This window comes from Notamacropus eugenii, chromosome 1, assembly GCF_028372415.1.
Source record: "Notamacropus eugenii isolate mMacEug1 chromosome 1, mMacEug1.pri_v2, whole genome shotgun sequence".
In the NCBI taxonomy this organism is placed as follows: domain Eukaryota; kingdom Metazoa; phylum Chordata; class Mammalia; order Diprotodontia; family Macropodidae; genus Notamacropus; species Notamacropus eugenii.
In genome coordinates, this window is record NC_092872.1 from 402562449 (window position 1) to 402579550 (window position 17102).

General features: G+C 37.8%; 1 protein-coding gene across 2 annotated transcripts in view; it reads left to right on the plus strand.

Moving 5' to 3' along the window:
• Positions 1-16832, plus strand: part of GABRP (gamma-aminobutyric acid type A receptor subunit pi) — a 42882-nt gene extending 26050 nt beyond the window's left edge. For both annotated transcript variants that reach the window (XM_072630952.1, XM_072630953.1), the window contains exons 4-10: positions 102-169; positions 677-894; positions 3068-3150; positions 11907-12044; positions 14109-14261; positions 14920-15107; positions 16384-16832. In XM_072630952.1, the coding sequence (XP_072487053.1) occupies positions 102-169; positions 677-894; positions 3068-3150; positions 11907-12044; positions 14109-14261; positions 14920-15107; positions 16384-16686 (1151 nt within the window). In that variant the 3' untranslated portion in view covers positions 16687-16832. The remainder of the gene's footprint in view (positions 1-101; positions 170-676; positions 895-3067; positions 3151-11906; positions 12045-14108; positions 14262-14919; positions 15108-16383) is intronic.
• The last annotated feature ends 270 nt before the right edge of the window (positions 16833-17102 follow it).

A 17102-nucleotide genomic window follows, 5' to 3' on the forward strand; every position in this document is an offset into this window, starting at 1 on the left:
TACCAGTGAAATCACCAGTCCCTTGGTCTTTAAATAGCAGATGCTCATTTATTGGCAAAAAACATCTCACACTTTGGTCCTCATGTCATTCTTCTTCACAGGGGAGCCTGTTCAAATAGCATTGACACTCGACATTGCCAGTATTTCTAGCATTTCAGAAAGTAACATGGTGAGTACCTTTCTTTCTCCCCTATGCCACAACAGATCAACCTTTTTTCTCAAAGTCATTCTTAAAACAACATTGCTGTTACTGTACGCAATGTTCTCTTGATTTGGCTCACTTCACTCTTCACCACTTTGTACAAGTCTTTCCATGCCTTTCTAAGATTCTAAGATCATTGAGTCTGTCGTTTCTTATAGCAGTGCTCCATCACAACCATCCACACAACTTCATTAGCCATTCCCCAGCTGATGTGGATCTCTGAAGTTTCCAGTTCTTTGCCACTACAGAGAAAGCTGCTGTAAACATCCCATTGACATTAAAGTATAATTACTACTTGTGAATTTTCCTCCATCTTATGTATACTAATTTCTTCCTCAGTCCCTCTTTTTACCCCATCCCTGTTACCTCATCTTCTCCCTCCATCTTCCCATTCCCATCCCACCCACTCCTCCAAAAGTCCCTCTACCTTCAATGATCTACCTACCCTCACCCCTATAAAAACTGTCTCCTTAGGACTACACTGCAACCATCTACCTGAGGCAGCGATGGACTGATCAGCGGCTGGTGTTTGAAGGCAACAAGAGCTTTACTCTGGACGCTCGCCTTGTTGAGTTTCTCTGGGTCCCTGACACCTACATTGTGGAATCTAAAAAGTCTTTCTTACATGATGTCACTGTGGGGAACAGATTGATTCGTTTATTCTCCAATGGCACTGTCTTGTATGCTCTCAGGTAAATCTGTCTGTAGATACAAACAGGCTGGTGACAATCAATGGATCAAGGGCGAGAGCAGGCTTAGCTCTTTTCCCAGCAAATTTAAAGATGAATTAGTCTTACAGGACCCCATTTTTCTCTAAGAAGACAGTCATTTTCCTTGCCAATCTCTGTTCATGTCCTTATTCCCTACAGCAATTGAGCCCTCCCATATAACTTGAGTTTACCCAAATATACAGGTTTCTGTGGGCCTAGGGGAGGAGTCCAGGAGGCCTCTTTTGTATGATGGCTATTTGTCCTTTCCAAAGTTACTTTTGAATAAACATTTAGTCAGATATCTGCTGAACGAAGGCTAATGTTACCTACAGAGTAAAGCTACTAGAGCTGGAAGAGATCAGAGAGACCATCCATTACAACTTTCCCATTTTACAGATGAGGAAACTGAGAATCAGAAATTAAGCCACAATCTCAGAGTTATATGGTTCCTACAACAGTGAAGGCAGGACTATAACCAGGGTATACTGACTCTCAGTCTAGATATTATGGAAAAGTAAGACAGAAAACAGACCCTTATAGGAAGGTGAGACGCATGAGAGACATCATATAGGACACTGTGGTGGATCAGTATCTGTTTGTTTTCTGGGCTGTTTTCTGGAAGTGAGGAGATCACTTGGCTTTTTTGTTGCCTAAAGTGTAACAACACAACCTATGGGGATCTAGTCTAGCAGGTTTTAGTGAAATATTCACTGCTATCCAAAGGATCACCTTTCTAGATTAATGTAGTGGATTGCTGTGATGAATGTGGATCTGGAAAGAAATAGCTGTTTTATCTGAATTGTTGTTTAGTTATGTCCAACACTTTGTGACTCTGTGGACCGTACCATTCATGGGGCCTTCTTTGCAAAGATACTGGAGTAGTCTGCTATTTCCTCCTCCCACAGATTAAGGCAAGCAGAGTTTAGGTCACAGTTAATAAAGTGTCTGAGGTCAGATTTGGATTCAAACTCCAGGCTGAGTGTTCTATCCACTGAGACATTTAGCTACCTCATTTGAATTATTCCCTTTTTGACCTTTGGAATTATAACTTCTTTATCATTTGTTATTAATAAAGTCATTGTTACCATGAAAAAGAAAGAAAACACACCCTTCTTGCCACTGAGTTCAAGGTCTAGAAAGGAGACATTAAAGCTAGAATTTCATAAGAAATACCAGTTTAACATGTGTTGCAGAGAACCAAGAAACAGCTGGATTTCTATAATCTCCAATTCCTTCTTTGCAGGAGAAATAAGAAAAAAAGGGGAGGGAGGAAAATTTTTGTAACATTCCCCTGAATCCCACCACATATAGAAACTTAAACACATAAAAGATATAAACAATGATAATTGTGAGCCTTGGGCCTTACAACTCAAGATGTCTAACTCACTTTGGAGTCACTTTTAGTGAGGCAACATGGTCCAGCATGGTTTGGGGCACAATGAATCTGGGCTCTTGTCCTAACTTTGCCACTAACCAGCTCTGTGACCTTAAGCAATTCTCTTAACCTCTCTGGGGACAACTAGGTGGCACAGTGGATATAGAGCCAGGCCTGGAGTCAGGAAGAGTCATCTTCCTGAGTTCAAATTTGGCCTTGTGTGACCTTGGGCAAGTCACTTAATACTCTTTGCCTCAGGTCCTCATCTGTAAAATGAGCTGGAGAAGGAAATGGCAAATCACTCCAGTATCTTTGCCAAGAAAACCCCAAAAGGGGTAACATGGAGTCAGACATGACTGAAAAACAGCTGAACCAACTTCTCTGAGCCTCAGTTTCCTTGTCTTTCAAATAGAAGCACTAATCATGCTCCTTACTACCACAGCTAATGGAGAAATGCCTTGCAAAACTTTAAGCCATTAGACAAATGGAAGATACCAGTAAACGCCTTGCTTCTAAATTAGAAACACTTCAATTTCCCCCTATTGGGACCTGTTTCTCTTGATGCTCCTTTAACAGGATCTAAGCTTCAAGCAGAGACATTGAAATGTCATTTGTCACCCCAAACCCAGTGGTGCTTTCAATGCAGGGTCCAAACCACATGTTCGCTTCAAGAATCAAGCTAAAAGTCCTCAGGGCCTCACTACTGGAAGAGAAAACATTCTTTATAAGAGATTCTCTTAGGACATAGTTTCTGAAACTCGGGCTCTTTTTTTCCCCCAGAATTACTACTACTGTTGCATGTAACATGGACCTATCTAAATATCCCATGGACACACAGACGTGCAAGTTACAGCTGGAGAGCTGTGAGTATAATATCCTGTACGCCCCTGAGATTATTTTCATGGCTGACTTTAAATCTGTTTAATAGCAAAAAAAGAACATCAACTGTATATAGTGTCTGCTCTTGATATTAATCCAGGATGACAAGAGCCCTTTTGATTGCTCTCACCCAGAGATTTGGGTAAGTACCACAAGAGAAATAACAACGTTTGCCTGTTAGACCTTCTTTGGAGCACAATTATGTGCTGATACCAAATTTTTCAGGAGAATGCTGGCCCTCACAGTCAAAGGAAACGTTTTAAATGCAGTTGCTTTCCTACGGCACACTACCAGCAATCTTTACTGCTTTACTTGTTTAGAGAACCATGGTACTTTAAAAATAAGAAACTGAAGGAGATAGGGTATAGTTGAAAGCCCCAGTCAACAATTTTTCCACATATATCCCTATCACCTAGAGAGAAGGAAAGAAATAAAATGAGAAAAGTGGGTGAGATTAAAAAAGGGTGAAACGAATTAGAATGGTGTGAGAATTAAAGAGAGTTCTGGGAGTGGACCAAATAGGATGATAATGGCTCACATTTATAGAGCATTCACTGTGTACCAGGTATTGTGGTAACTGCTTTACAATTCATCTCATCTGATCCTCACAACAACCCTGGAAGGTAGGTGCTATTATTATCCTCATTCTACAGATGAGACAAGTGAGGCAAACAGAGTTAAGTGACTTGCCCAGGGTCACACACCTAGTAAGCGTCTGAGCTGTATTTGAACTCGGGTCTTCCTGACTCCAGGCCCAGCATGTTATCCACTGCCCCACTTAATTGCCTTTAACAGAACTGAGAATATGATGCATTTATAAAGCACTTTGCAAACCTTAAAGCTTTATGCAAAGGCTAGCAATAATCATCATCATGAGGAGGAGGAGGAAGATTATAAGGGCTTCTGCAGTGGTGTGCTAGTGAATGTTTAACAACCAGCTCTCCAAAAGACATTAGGGGAGATAGTGTAATAGTTGCCTAGATCCACAACTTTACTTACATTTATTTACCCATTCCTTCAGTATAGTATAATGGAAAGAAGGTTAGATTTGTGAAGAATTATGTTCAAATTCTACCTCTAGCACTTCAGAGCTGTATGACTTTGTACAAGTCAGTCATGGCATTTGTTAGATGAAGACAGTAATATCTGAAGTATCAACCTTCCATGACTGTTGTGAAGATCAGATTAGATAATTACATGAAAATGCTTTATATATCTTAAAGCCCAACATAAATATTAGCTATTATTATTATATTTTCCCATTTATAGTCTCCTAGTTGCCATAAATTTGCATTTCTGTGTGTGACAGAATTTCCTTTGATTTGCTTTTCTTTTTAATTAAATTTTATTTTTTCAACTAAGAAAAATCTGTTTTCTTTTCCTCCCAACTCCCACTTATCCATTGGAAAATAAAAGGAAGATAAATCTTTGTAGCAACTATAGATAAATCCCCATATTGTCCATAAAAAGAATTTGTCTCATTTTGTATCTGAGTCTACCACTTATCTGTCAGGAAATGGGCACCATGCCACATCATTGGTCCTCTTATATCATGGTTGATCATTGCATCTTAAGAATTGCATTCTAAAGACAAAAATTATTTGGTTTGGGTCAGTGTCATTGTGATAATATAAGTTATTCTTCTGGTTCTGCTTACTTCTCTTTGCCTCAGTTCACACAAGTCTTTCCAGAAATTTTTTGAAACTGATCCTTTCATCATTCCTTATGGTACAATAGCATTCCATCACATTCATATACCATAATTTGTTCTGTCATTCCCCCATTTGATGGGAACTCCTTGTTTTTTTTCCACTTTACAAATTACTGCTAAATTTTTTTTACATATAGGTCCTTTTCCTCTTGGTTTGATTTCTTAGGGTTATAGTCCTAATAATGGAATCCTGGATCAGAGGCTATACAGTCTAACGACTCTTAAGCATAGTTCCAAAGTGCTTTCCAGAATGGCTGAACCAATTCATAACTCTACCAGCAATGTATTACTGTGCCTACTTTTAAAATTGTTTTCTTTTTTTATTAAAAAATTCACTGTCTCTTTCCCCTCCATCATTTAAAAAGAAAAAGGAAATAAAAATAAAATCTTGTAACAAATATTCGTAATCAACTAAAACAAAGACAAGCAAATACATACATGCATGCATACATGTATACACGTGTGTGTGTGTGTGTCTCCTTTTGGACTCTGAGTCCATCACCTCTTAGTCGGGGGTGAAAAGCATGCTTTATCATCAGTGCTCTGGACTCATGTTTGTTCGTTGTGTTGACTGGAGTTCTTAAATCTTTCAAAAGCATTTGTTTTTGTTCTTCTCACTTGACAACCATTCATACAAGTCTCTCTAGGTTTCACCAAAATCATCCCTTTTATCTTTCTTATAGTGTAAGAGTGTTCTATTATATTCATATACTATAATTTGTTTAACTGTTCCTAATGTGATTGACAACTGTCTTAGTTTCTAGTTCTTTGCCACTGCAAAAAGAACAACTACAAATATTTTTGTTCATGTAAGTTCATCTCCTTTCTTTTCCTTTCTCTTTCTTTCTTTCCTTTCTTCTTCATCTTCTTCTTCCTCCTCCTCCTCCTCCTCCATGGGTTACAGGTGTTGGATCAAAGAGTATTTATGGGGACATAGTTCCAATTTGCCTTCCAGAATAGCTAGGCCAATTCACAGCTTCACCAACAGTGCCTTAGTATGGCATTTTCTCACATCCCCTCCAGCATGTTATTTTCCTCTTTCGTTAACTTTGCCCACCAGGTGGATACAAGGCAGAAACAGAGTTCTTTTCATTTACATTTTTTCTGATTATTAGTTATTTTGAGCACTTTTTTACCTATGACCATCGTGTTTTACTTTGGGGTTTTTATTGAAGATGTTTTAGAGTCATTTTTTTCTAGATTTGTATCTTGGGCATCTCTGTCTCCATAATAATTCTTTATCATGGTACACTCAATCACCCAACTTTATTTTCAATAAAATTGGGAATTTATTTTAGGGCCTTTATCTGTGTATTTTGGAAGGAAGTGATTGGTCCTTGCTTGGCCTTGCTTTATACTCTCTGGGCCCCTACTACTGTTCTCTCTAGGTATTGAATGCTGTATCCTTCAAGCATCTCAGGGGTGGCTCAGTCTAAGGTCTAACAAAATTTCAGTGAACCCAAAGTGATCTGATACAAGGTGAAGTCTAATTATTGTCCTCCTGGTCTGAGCCTTGCAAGCTCTTGACCTCAGTTGGGGTCTGAGTGGTAGTACTGCAAGCTTGCTTGTCTGACTGGACTCTTGGTAAACTGTCAGCTAGCTAAAAGGCTCTGCATGTTTGCAGAAATGCCAGCTCACTCCTTGGTCTTAGTATCCTGCCTTAGACTACGGCCTCAGACTATGAGTTGAATCTAAGACTTTACTCCTGGGCTTAAAGTGATACAGCTGCTGCTCACTTCTGTTCCCATTCCTCTCTCCATATTGAATCTGGGATTGTACTGCCCTTGCCCCAGTCCTCATCTGTTTTTGCCATCCCTAGACTCAGTTCCCCTCCTCGGCCCACAGTGGGTCTAGGACTTAGTTCTAGGGTCAAAGTGACAGAGTCGTCAGTAGGCTCCTATTCCTGCTTCTCACGGTGCTGCCTGAGTCGGTGTCTGCTGCATCAACAATCGCTCTTTACTGTAGTACACAGCCTCATGACCCGAGCACCTCTCCTGGGTGCCCATTCAGTGCTACATCCTGATGTGGAGGTGGCCCAGGAGTTGGCAAAGGATGTGCAAGTAAAAATCTCAGAGGGTCCTACCAAGATAGAAATGATTGTGGATGATGTGTCTGATCCAAGAATCCAATCTAACTAGATTCTTAGAGGTTTTACCCCCAAAAAATGGCTACTCAGTCTGTAGGATTTTTCTGGCCCTAGAAACTCATGAAAATGGCTACTAAGGCATAGTAGGTGTATTTTAAGGAGAAAGTACCCTGATGGATGAAATCTCAGTTTTTTAAGCATTTACATAAGTGAAACATACTGTGCTAGGTACTGGGGGAGATAAAAAGACAATAAAAATATGGTCTCTGCTTTCTGGAATCTGATAAAATTCACTCATTCATTAATTCAATAAATATTTATTAAGTACATGATATGCTCAAAGCAATGTGCTAGACACGTAGAAAAACACAGTTTAGATAACCCATGGTCCCTACCTTTAAGGAGTTTGCAAGTAATCATTATACAACATTACATGATAAATGAACTAGGGAATTATAAAACAATGTGCTCTATGAGATACAGAGGGAAAGGCAGGGTATTATAAGCATTGGGAAGAGTATAAGGAAAGATGTGAACACAGAAGGAGGCATAGTACATTCAGGAAGCAGACAAGAGTGGAGAGAGAGTAGAAGGAAGTGATCAGAGTTGAGAGTAAAGCTCCAGCTTCTGTCTACTAGTCTGCCCTTTTGGACAAAACTCCACCAATAGAACTTCCTAGAACTTCATGAGTTGTTGATCAAAAATTCTCGGTTCTTGAACTCTTCTACCAGGGTCCCCAGATCATTATTGGGGTCTCCATCTGTACTGAGGTCCCTATCTTTGTCTCCATTCCATTTTCTCTTCTTAACCAATTTTTTTAAAAGTTTCTGTAAGGATACTTGCTTGGATTAGTAAAGCTAGGATCAGTCCCTCTGTCCTTGGTGCTGTTTTTTTTTTTTTTAATCTTCCTAGGTGAATTGAACTGGGTTGTCTAGTTCTCAAAGGCAACATAGAAATAGCAATTACAGATACAGCTGTTAACATGGGACAATACCCTATGCTTACCCTACCCATACCCTTTATAATTTTGCATATTTGCCCTAGGCCTTCATCTTTGTTAACTAAAAAACCCAATCGTGTTTAGTTTATTCTCATTCAGAACTTAATTCATTTCTTTGGTCACTTGATTTTCTTTCTCTGTGATTTTTCTCAATTCAACTATCTTGAGATGCAACAACTAAAATTGTACATAGTATTTCAAGTATGGACATAGCACAAATGTAACATTATGAATTCTGTTTTGTTTCTAAAGTCTTTCTCTCCTAGGAGTCATCATATAAATGTTAAGTTTTCATCTTTAAAGCTTCTGTTTGCCTGGGTGATTTTCTCTATGTCTACGCATTCCTGCGTGTCCTTTGGAAAAGTTTTATGAATTAGATTGTGTTGCAACCGGCCAAAGGTCTTAGGCACAAAGATACAAGAAAGGGATAAGCAAGAATGCCTGTGTCTCTAAGATATTTTCTCAGATATGCCTGAGACAGAATTTGGGGACCCTGGTAATCTAAAGTGAATCCAAGAAACTTTTCCAGCTTTGTAACTACTAACCTTGAGTAGATCATCTTATAAGCATTGTTTAGTTTATTTTCATCTAAATTAATTCATTACTTCATACATCAGTCAATCAGCAAACATTTATCAAGAATCTACTGGGTGCTAGGCACTGTCGTAAGTGCTGGAAGCACAATGATGAAACTTACTTGCAAACTGCAGTTCACTCACACAGTTTTTGAAGCCTCTCAATACTTTATTCCATCATGTGAACATGAGTACCCTGGAGAGCCTATTGTCATTTTGCAAAGTTGGAATTTCACTCTTATTGGCTTTATTATTTCTTAAAATAGTCACTGGACTTGAGCATGTGGTGGATTTCTAAGAATGCTTGCCATATTTAAAGTTCTGCTACATTTGATTCTAATGAAACTGCATTTAAATGGACACTGTGATATTCTCATGATGAACACCAGAGATTGTATATGAAAAGAATTAACCTCAATCCTTCATTTATCATAAACATCCCTAAGCAACCACTGTGAAAGTTACCCCTAAACTGCAGAAACTTTGGAGAGTGGCATTTGTGATCGGTGTCCAGGGGCAGCCACTCAAAAGAGATAATTTCTCAGGGCATCAGATACAGCACATGTAAGAGATGAAAAATTAGTCAAGCACTGGAGGCCACTGAGTATTCTTGATGTAAGGGCACAAACAGGCAAACGTTCGAGTAACAGAATCATTATGAAGCAGCCATCATTTTTCAAAGGTAGACATTTAATTAAAGACTCAGACAGACAGATTAATTATCTTGTTTATTAAATTAATGCAATAGCTTTCTTGATGCAGTGCAGCTGTTTGGTGGCTAAGCCAAATTTCAGGTTATCAAAAAGATAACTCATTTTTTCCCCACATGGAAAAAGTAATTGCACTTGATGTGTTCTACTTCAGCTTGTCTCAAATCCCTAAGGCTGGATTCTTAATACAAACTGGATGGCCTGCCTGCTTAAATACTACCTGTGCCTCCCCAATGTGGGGAAGAGCCACTCACTAAATGTTCAACAGCAGGCAGCTGGTTAATGGGAACTTTGCCAAGAAGATTTAGAAAAAAAAAATCTATCCAACAGGAAACATTTTTTTACCACTCCACAAACATTCCCCTGGGCCTTTCAACATCTCATAGTGTCATCACATGGGTTTATTTGATGGTTTTGAGTATCTGCAGGGCAAAAAAGTTTAATTCCAGAGTGAGGTTTATGTCTTCTGTTTTATGTATATTCTGACTTTCTTTGATCCTTGGTTTCTTTGAGACCCCTTGGCCACTAATGTAGCTAGATGACAATGCACCAGGGGTGCTGTAAGGAAAAGTACAAACAAACTTGTATCATATCAGGAAATTCTCCGGGTAGGTTTTTATCCCCTATGCTAGAAAGAAACTTCAGTTTTCCTTGAAAGGTGTCTCCCATAGCCAGTGCATATAAAATTAGAATCTGTCAACCTTTAAAAATGGATCTATAATTTTGTGAGAGTAAAATGGTTTTTAACTGTAATAATGGCATATGTTGTACAGACATCAAAAGCTGTTAGAGGATTTGCTTGCATGTAGGTTGATGAGTGGGTTATGGGTATATAGTTATGAAAAACAGTTGGGTACTGACCTACTATCATCAGAGAGTTATCAAAATGTGAGTGTCCTAAAGGAGTAGTGCCTAACATGATAGCATGCATATGGAATCACGATAAGTATTTGTTAAATAAACAAAAAGGAGGGAGCACATCCTGTGTAGTGTTTCAGGGTTAACAACCTCTGAAGCAAATGTCCAAAGGGGTGAGTGTAGCCCTTTTTTTGAGTGGTACAGTCAGGACTGCTCTTTGAAGTGTTCTCTTGTGTGTGCCCCCACGTGACATCTGGTGCAGATACCTTAAAGCCCAGCCACTTTTATAGAGATTAAGAATGGGGTTGGGGGAATTTATGGATAGCTGCCACCCTTATTCCTAACTAACACTTTCTCCTCTTCTTCCAGATTGTCTTTCACTTCTGTGTCTTTGTATTCTCAATGAATTGTTCTCTGTATTGTTCCTTTGGTGAGATTTGCCACCATGGCTTCAAGTCTTTCTATCCTACTGATTATTTCTGCTATGTAGGCCAGAAGGGATGATTATTTTTCTCTTGAATCATTTGGGAACATCCTGCTATTGTTCTAAACTTTCTTGGGAATCTATAAGATCTCCTGACTCATCAATTATTAATTCATTTTCATTTCACCTATGCAATATTTATTCAGAAATATTTGTATTTGTTTAGATGATCTGAAGGTCATATTATTTCTTTCTTTTAATAATGTCTTCTCTGTTTATTAATCTATTTGAGATCTTTGAGTTTTCTTTCTCCTCAAATCTTTGGTAATTTCAATCCTTTTTTCCTTATATCCCCCATTACTATTTTCTGTCTCCTTCTCCTTTGATAGCAGTTTCCTCAAGGACTAGACCTCAAAGTTGTCTCAGCCTTCTCCCACACTGGGGAAAATACATTTTTCAGCCTCTGCATCACATGACTTCTGGGTATTAGAAATGACCTCATCTGGATACCAGTTTCCTTTCCCCAGGTCTGCTGGAGTCCTCTACATCCAAAGGCATTCTACCCTAGTTCTTGGCACTCTTCAATCTCTGGTTGAACATTATCACAGCACTACACGCTGCTACCCAGCAGTCCCAGGCAGAACATACTTCCCACTGTCCACAGCAGAGGGTGAGGGAGTAGAGAGAGTAGAGTTCTATTTCAACCCTATGGGTTTGCTTATGTAGCCTTGCCATAGCAAGGTGACCATTAGGGGAGGGAATGCTGAATGAGTCCATTATGGATTAGGGATCAGCCTTATCTGTTGTTAAACCATTGGGTTATTACTTTGATAAAGTTCTTGGACAATGGGAACAACTGAAATGATTTTACCTTTGACACAAGGAAAAGTATGAAAGGTTGTAAGAATCAGGGAAAACGTATGGTTTTTTATATTGTTGGTTACATGACCCAGAAGCCCCTAACCCAAATTTTCAAGGGAAAATTGTAACTATACTTCTCCCCTCTAAAAATTAAAAAAAAAACCATAGCAAATAAATATATGCATAGCTGACATGTTACTTCTCAAAGGAACACAAAAGTCTATATGGCGATCTTGTAGGTCTTCAAATGATACTAATAGTCAAAGAGAAATGTTTTTCCAAACTATCACTTCATCTTTAATTTGGCACAGAAATTTCACTCTAAAAATGATTCAAGAATCATCAAGGAAGAATCCTTGGGTTTACTTTGTTTTATTCCACCAAGGTACACTTTGGATGATCAACCCCACATTACTCCTATTCCTTACAAGTTAATTCATTCTCTGACTTTCTTAATCATAAATAGGGTGTGAGGTCTATGACAACATCCCACTGACACTGCTTCTGTTTTCTAGGGGGTTATGATGGAAGTGATGTGGGGTTTTCATGGTTGAGGGGGAATGACTCTGTCCGAGGCCTTGAAAATTTACGACTGGCTCAGTATACTGTGCAACGATATTTCACCCTAGTCACCACATCCCAACAGGAAACAGGTAAGCAAGAGAGATGAAATTCAATAAAAAGAAGAGTAACTGAAATAAGGAGGGATGGTGGGTAGGGAGGGTAGGACTACTGAATTTTGATGTTTCTTCAATTCTCCTTTTTACACTTTTTCACTGCCCCTCTGGATAGAAAAGTCTCCTGAGAAAAAAAGAATTGGGCCTGTCCCTATCCATTTAAAACACAAAAGTGGAATAATTCTCTAAGGAATAGAAGACATTTCTAGGCCAATTCTGAGGCAAAGTGACATTTATCCAAAGTCATTTTCTAATAGTCAGTGAAACCCTGGGGCTCTCACATGCATAAAATTCACCTTGAAATCACTTTGTTGAAATGATATTTCTTCTGTGTTTTACTGGAGGATTGGTTCTCTGCCACAACAAAAATTAATGCTGTATTGATAGGTGAGGAAGGTATCAGAAATTCACAACATAAGCGGGGTTACTTCCACAGTTGAAAAGAAATTGTTTCACAGTGTTTCAATAATTAGATACCCCATCAGTCCCAGGTTCCTTAAATATGCACATGATTTTTCAGGTATAAAATAGGGAATGTAGTATTTTTTTCCCTCAGTAGCCTGTGATAACATCAAAGATACTACCATCAATGATTATGAACTTCAAAAATATATATCTTAATTACTTTCTTGGAATGGGAGCTGTAGTATATTGGGAAAATAGCATTGTACTTTTTCAAGTTTCCATATGAACCAAGATTATTTCCATTTTAAAGATCACAAATATTTATTGGTATCTGTTAACTTCTATTTTTAATAAAAAATTGAATTATTGATTAAAGTCACAAAAGATACAGGATTTCATATAAAGTTATAGAGGTTAAATGTTCCTTAAGGCTCCCTTCTAAGTCAGGTGAAAGGATCCAGTTATCAAGAGGCAGTGTTACATAATAGACAGAACACTGGACTAGAAGTCAGTAGATCTAGGTTCCCATCCTGATTCTACCATTTTCTGTATGACTAGAGGCTGAGTCCTGGCTTTGATTTCCTTATTAGCAAAGTGAGAAAGTTGATGCCCGCAAAGTCACTTCATTCAATTAATGACTTTATTTTCCATAAAAAGAACCCTTTTGTCTTCATTGACTTTTCTGGTATTTTAGCTGCTTGATTCAAGTTTAAATTCTCAGGGTTAAATTTTTGCAACTAGAGCCTCCTGTCTGTCCACCATATCACACCTTTCCTAACTCTACCACTAAGTATCCCACCACAAATTAGATTTCTCCAACTTCCCTAGTATAAACTGCCTCTCCATGTGGTCTATTGGCAGTCACTACTCCTGACTTTGACTATCTCATCCCCTTCTTTCTGCTCAACATTCTTTGAAGAAAAACTAAAGGTTACTTAGGTAGAACATATCTATTGCTTAGGCTAGATTTATCCACTATAATATACAGGCAGATATTTTCTAGGTAAGTCTGTTATTTAGCACTTTTATTCAAAATTAACTAACTTTCATGATTGTAATGCAATAATTGTTCAAATTAGCGGCCAAGAGTTAATGTTAATGTTTTTTGCATAACCAAAGAGGCAGACCTAGAGGCATTTAGGTAGTACAGTGGATAGAGAGCAAGTCTTGGAGTCATGAAGACATGAGTCAAAATCTAGTCTCAGACACTTATTATGTGAACAAATCACTTCTGTCAACCTCAGTTTCCTTACTTGTAATATGGGGATATAGCACTTACCTCAAAGTTGATGGAAGGACAAAATGAGGAGATATTTGTAAAGTACTTTGTAAACCTTAAAGCTCTGTGTAAATTATTATGATAGCCAAAGAAATATTGAATTGTGGTAAGTATAATCTAATTATATTTTGCTATATTTACTCTTTGGAAATTGGCTATTGATTACAACATATGTGATAAATTTCTATTAACCTATTTGGTTAGCTAAAACACTGTTTTTCCCAACCATGTCAAAGAACTTAATGAATTTGTTGTAAAATGAAATTTCGTATATTATAATCCTTCAAGTACATAAGACTCACTCAATTTCTAAGTAAGCTGATATTATTTTATATCTCTTGTTTTCTACATTCTAGGAAATTACACCCGACTGGTCTTACAATTTGAACTTAGGAGAAATGTCTTGTACTTTATTTTGGAAACCTACGTTCCCTCTACTTTTTTAGTCATCTTATCCTGGGTTTCCTTCTGGATTTCCCTTGATTCAGTACCTGCAAGAACCTGCATTGGTAAGTTTCCACAATGGAAGTGATGATTCAAGAAGGATATCCCAAATGTCAACATTAACGTTGTCAATATCATTCCCATTATTATTACATTGACCTCATGGGATGGTTTTCTCATAGGTTTGGCTCATAGGATGATATTGTATATTTGCAACAGTGAAGCCCTAAACGTAGGGGAAATATTAGATATTCTGTATATTGATATTTTGTGTACTAAACACTCCCTCTAACCTCCAAAGTAAAAAGATTAATTTTTTTAAAAAAATAAATTCTTTTTCAATTAAAGAAAATTTAGCTTCTCTCCCTCTTTCATTCCCCCACCCCCACACTGAGAAAGAAAAACAAAACCTTTGTTACACACATGTACAGTCAAGCAAAACAAATTCCTACATTGTTCATATCCCACCCCACTCCCAAAAAATTTATGTCTCAATCAGCAATATAAGTCCATTATTTCTCTGTAAGAAGGTAGATAATATGTTTCAAAATAGAATTTTTTCAAACAAGTGGTCCATTCCTATATGAATTGATTGTAGCCCTATCTCACTTGTTCTTGGATTTTTTTTCAGGGAGGAACTCAACTCTATCTATACGGAGAAAGAGAAAAAAATCTAAATCTTTTTCACTGGCATGATAATACTTTTCATCTTTTATTTCTTAGGTGTCACCACTGTACTATCAATGACAACTTTGATGATTGGTTCCCGTACGTCTCTGCCTAACACCAACTGCTTTATAAAGGCCATTGATGTATACCTTGGGATCTGCTTTAGCTTTGTTTTTGGGGCCCTGTTGGAATATGCAGTAGCTCATTATAGCTCTTTACAGAAGCTGGCAGCCAAAGACAGGGTAAGAATTTGTAATTTAACCATCAGCCCCTGACAGGGAGGTAAAAATATAAATGGTCCCCAAGTCTGGGCTCATATTAGCAAAACATCAGAGTTGACTCTCAGAGTATATCCAGGTGGGAAAATGGTGAACAAGAATAGTCAAATAGCACAATGACTTTCACCCTTGCTTAGTTGCTAGCATGAGTCATAAAGAGCCATCAATCAATCAATATTTGTTGAGTACCTACTATGTTCCAGGTATTACCAGGTTAAATGTAGAAATACAAGAAGAGGTAAAAAACATAGTCCCTGCCCTCATGCAGCTTACAATCTAATGAGGGAGACATCATGCAAACAAATATATGCAAAACAAACTATAGACAGGATCAATAGAAAATAATTAAGAGAGGGGGGCCATTATCCATTAACAAAGAAGGAAGGACAAGGACAGGGTTTGGACCCAGCAGGAACTTCAGGATGAGGAAACTGTCTTTACTTATGCAAAATGGTACCTTCTTTTCAACTTAGAGTCACAGAAAGTTGAAGAGAGCACTGAGAGATTCAGTGACTTGCCCAGGGTTACACAGACAGTATATGTTAGAGCAGGCACTAGAACCCATGTCTTCATGGTTGTTATGCAAGCTTTAAAGCCACTACACCGTGCTGCCTAACCAAGATGATTCTATATATGAAAGACCAAGAATACTGATTTAATTATTTTTACTATCTGTGTGCAAGTTAGAAAAGGTATGTATTGATTAAAATAAATCCCTGGGTTTGCATTTTGATGCTCACATCATTTGAATTTTGCACATCCAGAAGTTTATTTTAATCTTGGTAAATTGTTACTGAGATCAACCATTTGAAAGATGGCCTTGTGCCCTACTGGCACCCTATCCTTGATCTGCCCTATCCTGTGGCCCAAGAAAGATATTACTCATTACAGAGTTTTACACAGGTCAGAACTCAAACACATGGCCTGTTTCCTGATAATAAAGTCTACTAGCGCTCTTAATTAATTACCTTATCTTCCTTAAAGTAGGCAAACATCATTCCCATTTTTTTATGCCAACAAACTAGAGATGGGTAACTGACTATGTAACAAAGAAGTCATGGCACCCTAAAATCTGAGTATCAGAACAGATTTCTTAGCACTAGATGTTCTTTTATTTACTAAACTTGTATTTAAGCACTATGCCTCAGCACTTATAAGCTTTAAGATCTTCCTTATTTAATTATCCACTTGTTTTTCTGAGTCAAGTACTTATAAGCTAACTTCTGTCTCTATAAACTAGGGGACTTCTAAGGAAGTAGAAGAAGTCAATATTGCTAACATCATCAATAGCTCCATCTCCAGCTTCAAGAGAAAGATCAGCTTTGCCAGTATTGAAATCTCCAGCGATAATGTCAATTATAGTGACCTGACGATGAAAACCAGTGACAAGTTCAAATTTGTTTTCAGGGATAAAATGGACAGAATTGTTGATTACTTCACAATTCAAAATCCTAGTAATGTCGATCGTTACTCCAAACTATTATTTCCTTTGGTTTTCATGCTTGTCAATGTATTTTACTGGGCATATTACATGTATTTTTGAGAATCAAATACCTTGAAAATTTTTGTTATAAGTAATGACATGGTTGGCATTTTAGTCCTAACATGCACAATAACTCTATGATGCCACAAGAAGCCAAGATAGAACATTTGAGTAGTCATCCTTGAAAAGTGGCCATATTTATTCTAGTGTGCCATGCCCTTTCTGGTACTATCTAATATCTTGTGATGAGAACATCAACTTATTTCTCTCCTTTTCTTTTGAAAGACATCTTCTCAGTGTCCTGAGACTCCATGCCATAGTTGTCTATGGGATGAATGTCATCAGGCTGCCTTTAGCTCTTATATACCACTGGCATTTAATAATAATAGCTAACATTTATATAGCACTTAAATACATGCTAGGCACTGGCTAAGTGTTATACAAATATTATGTCATTTGATTCTCACAACAACCCT